The 7,500-nt window shown below is 48.4% G+C and overlaps 1 protein-coding gene across 1 annotated transcript in view; it reads right to left on the minus strand.

Moving 5' to 3' along the window:
• LOC310801602 (uncharacterized protein) overlaps positions 1-7,500 on the minus strand; it is a 37,094-nt gene that overhangs the window by 13,728 nt on the left and 15,866 nt on the right. Inside the window, 6 exon segments of the mRNA XM_083665668.1 lie at positions 1-79; positions 587-694; positions 1,030-1,110; positions 1,435-1,474; positions 1,930-2,015; positions 4,697-4,770. The exon segment at positions 1-79 is cut by the window's left edge and continues 31 nt beyond it. Of these exon segments, the coding sequence (XP_083521794.1) occupies positions 1-79; positions 587-694; positions 1,030-1,110; positions 1,435-1,474; positions 1,930-2,015; positions 4,697-4,762 (460 nt within the window). The 5' untranslated portion in view covers positions 4,763-4,770.

A 7,500-nucleotide genomic window follows, 5' to 3' on the forward strand; every position in this document is an offset into this window, starting at 1 on the left:
GGTTCCGGAAGGTTCTGTTGACGTCTAGGTCGATCTGTTTGATCTCCGTGGAGAAGCTATGTGCCTGCTGCTTCATTTTCTGAGGAGAAACAAGAGGGAGAAACAAGAAGTGTGAATGGCGGGGTTTCGAACATGGGTCTCCTACATGGAAGACCCAAGCCTCTACCATTACGCCAGGAGGACATCCTCAGAGTCCAGGGGCAACAGACAGGGCTACAAGAGCATGATTGCAATTCACCTCCACTACACAAGTCAGCAGGACAGACTGGTTATATGAAATATTCTATTATGAAAAACATACTTCACAAAAAACATACTTCACAAAGTGTATAATTAGCTCTCAGAGTAGAGGTTAGCAGTCTGGAGTAGTGCTTCAGTAGATGCTAAGTGGGATCCTTGGGACGACCCTACCCTAAACCCTAACCTTAACCACAACCCGAACCATAACAATAACCCTTACCTAACCCTTACCCTAACCTTTACCGTTTTAAATCTGAACTTCAACAGAGACGTCAGAGTCAGGACGTCCCAAGCATCCCACTTAGCATCTACCTGACAGCCAGGGGTAGTGCTTCCTGTTCCTTACCTCATATTTCCCAGAGTTCTCCTGCTTGATCTTCTCTATGTCCAGCAGCAGGGCCCACGCCTGGCCTCTCAGCTGCAGGGGGATGCCCTTGTACACACGCTTCACCAACTACACACACACACACACACACACACACACACACACAGATCTCAGTACAAAGAGAGAGGATCCCCTCATAGACATGCACTTCACCCTTTACAATAGGGGAAACTAATACTACTACTAATAATAACAACAACAACAACAACAACAACAACAACAATAATAATAATAATAATATATGCCATTTAGCTGGCACTTATACATTTTTCAGTACATATGGTGGGAAACGAACCCCCAACCTAAGCGTTGTTAACACCATGCTCTACCAACTGAGCCACAGAGGACCAGGAAACACTGTCTTGTCCGTACTCTGTGTGACGGTCAGCAGCGGTGAGACTCACCTTGTCGCTGTTCCGGTACTTGTCCCACTTCTTCACCATCTTCAGCCATTTCTCCACCCGCTCGATTTCCAGATGCTTTTGCTGAAGACGGGAAAACAACATCAACAACAACATCAACAGCTGTTCAGCATAAGGGACGTGGCTACACACTGTAGATCCACCATTTCAGTCCCATCGGTGTTCCTAGCCGTCAAAGCTACACTAATATATAATAATACATATGCCATTTAGCTGACGCTTTTATCCAAAGCGGCTTACATTGCAGTGAGTGCATACATTTTTCAGTATATATGGTCCCAGTGGGAATCAAACCCACAACCTAAGCGCTGTTAGCGCCATGCTCTACCAACTGAGCCACAGAGGACCACCGTACCGGAGGTGGGAACCAGAGCAGTGAGTACCCACCTTCTCCTCCACGGCGCTGGGGGTGGGCAGCTCCTCTTCACTGGGGAGGGAGAGAGAGAGCAACCGTACAGTCAGTGGGTGGGTGGGGTCAGTCATCACAGAGGCTAGCGCATTAGCATTAGCATGTTGGTATTATGTCTGAAACGTGTCAACCTTTCTAGGAAAAGACATGCCATGGAGTGTGTGTGCATGTGCGTATGCGTGTGTGAATGCATACAGTATGTGTGTGTTTGTGTGTGTGTGTGCATGCATACAGTATGTGCGTGTCTGTGTGTGTGTGTGTGTGTGTGTGTGTGTGTGTGTATACTGCTAAATGTCTAAAATGTAATATAGTATGTGTGTGTGTGTGTGTGTATATGCCTGTGTGTGTGTGACTGTGTGTGTGTGTGTGTGTGTGTGCCTGTGTGTGTGTGTCCTGTGGAGTTGTAAACCCCAGCTGCACCCTACAGTAAATCTGCAGTGGCCACAGTGGGCAGAGCTGTCAGTGAGACTTACTGCAGGAAGCCGAAGCGGTCTGTGACCTTATAGATGCTGTAGTCAGCGTCCTCCCAGGGGTCGATGTGGACACCCTCCTCCCTGCCCTGAAAACACACAAACACACACACACACACACTTCAGAAAATACAGTTTATAGTGACAAAACGGCAACACGTGCACACACACGCACACACACACACACGCATCACAAGTATAAAGAGGCAAGAGCTATGTACTGTACAGTCCATCTTCCTGCCTGTCCGGAAAACACAACACACACACACACACACACACACACACACACACACACACACACACACACACAACACACACAACACACACAACACACACAACACACACACAACACACACACACTTCCGAAAACAATATAGTGACACAATGGGCCTGCTCTGACAACAAAAAAAAGTACACACCGTGTCCATACACACAGACAAAATGTGTCAAGCTGTTCTCACACACACACACACACACACACAAAGAAGAGGAAGAGAAGTCAGGCGTTTCATAAGCAGAGCTGATATGCTCAGGGAACACTGCTCTTTAGCAATGACCTCCATTCAAATAACCAGGTCAGAGGGGAGAGAAATCCCAATTCTGTCAACAGTCGGGCCACCAGAACACAGCGTGCCTCTCTCTCCACCCACACACCACTGCCATGAGAATGGCTCTGCATGTGACTCATGTTTTGATTAAATTGTAGTATGGATTCCTAATGGAAGTTTGAAACATTTAACCCCAATTGGTGTTCAATGGGGATTAATCTATCTCCATATAAAACCTCCCCAGCACACGCGTACAGACACAGACACAGACACAGACACAGACACACACACACACACACACACACACACACACACACACACACACACACACACACACACACACACACACACACACACACACACACACACAGTCATTAATCGACCCTCTAATCATCCGTTTCCTCTGCCCTTCTGACTTCACAGATGAGTTGTTCACAGACAGTCTATATGGGTCAGAACATTGAGGTATTTCTGTCGGGCAGTAAGAGGATCTCCTCTGTAGAGATAAACAGGGGTCCTGCACACTTTCCATTACAAATTTCCAGACTTTTCCAGACCTACGTTTGCAGACTGCTCAGTTAATTTGTGGGTTTATGTTTCGTGAACATCGGTCAAAAAATGTGTGTGTCGTGTTATCTGCCTCATGTACTCTGTCAAACATAAACTAGGCTCTCGCTACATAAAGCAGTGGTGCAGATCTGTGGAAATGATCTGGCTCGAAAGAATTCTAGGAAATCTTCTCCTCTCTATGGTCTACTCCAGGGTCAAACAAGTGGCCCTCGGGTGATTTGAAATGACCTGCCATGTGTTCTTAATAAAACAACATCTAGAAAAATATATATTGTTCACAAAAAACCCCCCGAAAAAAACTAAAGATTTAAATCACATACAACCTGTGTCAGAAAGTCGTGTAATGCTTAAAAATAATTTTAAACATATTCCGTATGTCTGAGGACTCGTATAACACAGTGTGTGGCCCTCCAGACCAGGCTGGAGAAGACGAAAGTGGCATGTCCTGTTTGGGTTAGGGTTAGGCCAACCCTAGGGTTAGGCCAACCCTAAACCTAACCTGTATCCACCATTACCCTCATCCACTGTGGAACAGCTAGGCTACACAGGTATAGAGCTCTCTTTAGGCAGTACATGATCACATGACACAGCTTGCCCGTGATCCTGGTGAGCAGCCAACTGCCTCCCCAGGTCACATGACATCCAACATGGTCCACATACTCACATCCAACATGGTCCACATACTCTTAAGACTCAAGTCAAAAACACACATGTAGGCTAGTTTAACACACATGTAGGCTAGTTTAACACATGTAGGCTAGTTTAAACACACATGTAGGCTATTTTAAACATACATGTAGGCTAGTTTAAACACACATGTAGGCTAGTTGAAACATACATGTAGGCTAGTTTAAACACACATGTAGGCTAGTTTAAACATACATGTAGGCTAGTTTAAACACACATGTAGGCTAGTTTAAACATACATGTAGGCTAGTTTAAACACACATGTAGGCTAGTTTAAACACACATGTAGGCTAGTTTAAACACACAGGTGGTTGGCTGATGGAGGTGATGACAACAACACTATCGAGCCTGAACCAGGCTGGTCTGCCTGGAGTGGCGTCGGTGGCATGCAACAGAGCAGGGTGTGTGTGTGTGTGTGTGTGTGTGTGTGTGTGTGTATGTGTATGTGTGTGTGTGTGTGTGTGTGTGTGTGTGTGTGTTCTGTCTGGAGTGGCATGAGAAAGAGCAGGGGACAGGACAGCACAGTCAGTCCCAGTCAGAGGTCAAGCTGCTCAGCTCACAGCTCACTGGAACACTTCACCAGGACGGCATCGTCACCCTGCTGTAATGCATGGAATGGAATGAGGAACGGAATCAAACCCGTGGTTGATACCATTCCTCGTTCCATTCCACGCATCACAATGAGCCCGTCCTCCGATTTCTGCCAGTGCCAGTTTCTTTCACACAGTATCAGCATCAACCCCGTGAGAAGGTAAACAGCCGGGGCACCGTGTCTGAAGACTGTTTGTAAATGTTTGTAATTTCATGAAAAACAGATTCGCAATAAAATCAACCTGATAAGTTTGCTGACAGCCTGAGCGTCTTGTCTGTTGATCATCAACCGGGGACAATCCCAAAAAAAGAAACTTCCCAAATCCCGATAAAATAACTGAGTCATGATCTCCCCGTGTGTGTCACATGCCCACCTTGTCATATTTAGAGATGATGTCAGCCCGTTCCTCTGCTATGATCGTCGCGATGTCCTTCTTCATGTCAAAATCTGAAGGAAAAAAAACACACAAAAAAAAGAAACGTCAGATGAGTGTTCCGTCCTGTTTATCATCATCATCATCACCATCATCATCATCATCATTATCATCAGACACAACTCATGACAGTACGAAGTCAGATCAATTGCATAAAAACGCAGCAGAAAGCGGTGAGCAAGTAAACCATACAGAGCAAGAGAGAGAGAGAGACACACCTTTATCTAGACATGCAGACCACAAGTTGGTTTCAACATCTCTCACCATCAAACCTGATAATGACTCACGGCGCAGAAGGGGATCAAATTAGGACCGGAAACGGCCCATCCACCACAGGCATGTGACCCTGCAGCAGTGACAACTGCAGCAGTGACAACTGCAGGACATGCATGAACTGCAGAAGGGAGTCGGAGGATGCAAACACATGAGTTGCGTGTCAGGACTAAACACTAAAACTTAAGAAACCTTATCTGTAGATATAGATATAGATATAGACATAGACATAGCTATAGATACACGTGTGCACACACGCACTGCTAAATGTCTAAAATGTAATACAGAATGTGTGTGCGTTTGTGCCTGTGTGTGTGTGTGTGTGTGTGTGTGTGGAGTGCAGAGCAAGCTACAGTCTTTTGCATTTATATTAGTTTGGGCTTTGTGTACTAAAACCTGGGCTATTTCACTTTAAATTTCACTCAACCTTTAAGCATTAGTATCATGTCCCATTGAGATATACAGTTGCCGAAGTCATTTATACTTAACGAAAAGACCAGGACAAGAGGGCAGCGGCTCCACGAGAAAACGGCCTAAAGCATCTCTGCTTCAGCATATTTATGCGATGAAACCTTCTCAGGCTGTAGGCTCGGCTAACCTTCAGTCCATACCTTTGGTGTCCTGTCCCTTTGAGATACACAGTAGCCTAAGTCATTAATACTCAACGAAAAGACCAGGCCAAGGGGGCAGCGGCTCCACCAGAACAGGCCTAAGGCAAGGTCTGCCTGACGTGATCCAACCCTCTCAAGCTGTAGGCCGGGCTCAGGAGAGTGGACAGACGCAGAGGAGCCAGTCACTGAGCTGACTGTGGTGGGGAGAACCTATTTAGGGACCGATAGCATCCTCCCAGCCGAGGCTGGGTAAACACAGAGCACACAGAGAGAGAACAGGCAGTTGGAGAGACTAGTGACATCTGTGGTCCATACTGAAGCTCTCTCGCTCTCCCGTAACTTCAGACTGCCAATCAGATTCATCAAAACACACAAACAATGAATGGAGTTGAATGGCGACGGGGCTGACGCACAGATGAACGCTGACGGCCTAACCGCTGGCAAATGTTTGGCTGTCGTTCAAGTCTACAGTGAAAGAGAGCCGGGCTATTGGTGGCCTGGGGGAACATGAGTGTGAGGCTGGTACCGCTGATTAATGCAAACGCTGGCACGCACACACACACACACACACACACACACACACACACACACACTTACACACTCATTCACACACACACACACACACACACACACTCTCATTCACACACACACACACACACACACACACACACTTACACACTCTCACACATGTACACACACTCTCACACACTCTCTCACACACACACACACACACGTACGCACACTCTCACACACGTACACACGTACACACACACACACTCTCACACACGTACACACACTCTCACACACACACACACGCACACACACGCACACACACTCTCGCTGGCACAGACCGACAGCCTGAAGACTAGCCTAGTAATGGTTGACAATGAAACGCCTGGCACAACACATGCATTACACTGAGCCCGTCCTCCGATTTCTACCTCCCCCAGCCTCCCCTGGTCTGTGCTACAGCATGCCTGGTAGGCTAATTGAGCTCAGGGATGACGGCAGGCAGGAGGTGTCTGTGGGTGTGTGTGTGTGTGTGTGTGTGTGTGTGTGTGTGTGGGCAGGAGTGTATGTGTGTGTCACTTCCTCCTTGGTGTGAACGAGTAAAATTAGTCTCATGGGAACAAAACAGAACAGGGGGGGGTGGGGGGGTGGGCAGAGGCCACAGTTGCCCTCCCACAGCCGGCCCCGCTGACGTCCCCCACCATGTGTCACCAGCTGGGGGCCTCAGGCGCTGGCACAGCACGACTGGCATCCCCAACCCTGGCAGGTGTAGCAGGGCCTGCCCTCTTCAAAACAAAGACCCTCTCTGTTCCCCCAACAGCCCAGCCCAGCCCCCCCTCTGACCCACCCCAGCCCCTTGATGACCCACTGGGCCCCAGCCTAAAACCCAGTGTCAGCTGAACCCCCAGCCCCAGGTTTCATGGCCCAATGTCAGCCCCAAGCCCAACCTCCAGCCCCCAGCCCCCAGCCCCCAACCTCCAGTCCCCAACCTCCAGCCCCCAGACCCAACCTCCACCCCCCAGCTCCCAACCTCCACCCCCAAGGCCCCAGACCTGACCTCAGAGGAGGCTCCACAACCCAACAACAACAGCTGGCCTCCTCTCCTCCTCTCCCCTCTAACAGGTGGTTCAACAGATCCAATATCAAACAAGTGTACTCACCCTCTGTTAGGGAATCCCCTGCAAAGAGCCCTGACCTCATTCTCACCCACCCACCACTGACTCACTCTCATCCTCACCTGGCCTTTCATCCTGTTCAGTTTAACCCCCCTTTCTCCTCCAGAGCCCCCCTTTCTCTGAGTCCCCCTTTCTCCTCCAGAGCCCCCCTTTCTCCTCCAGAGTCCCCCTTTCT

Source organism: Argentina silus, assembly GCF_951799395.1.
Source record: "Argentina silus genome assembly, chromosome: 3".
Lineage (NCBI taxonomy): Eukaryota > Metazoa > Chordata > Actinopteri > Argentiniformes > Argentinidae > Argentina > Argentina silus.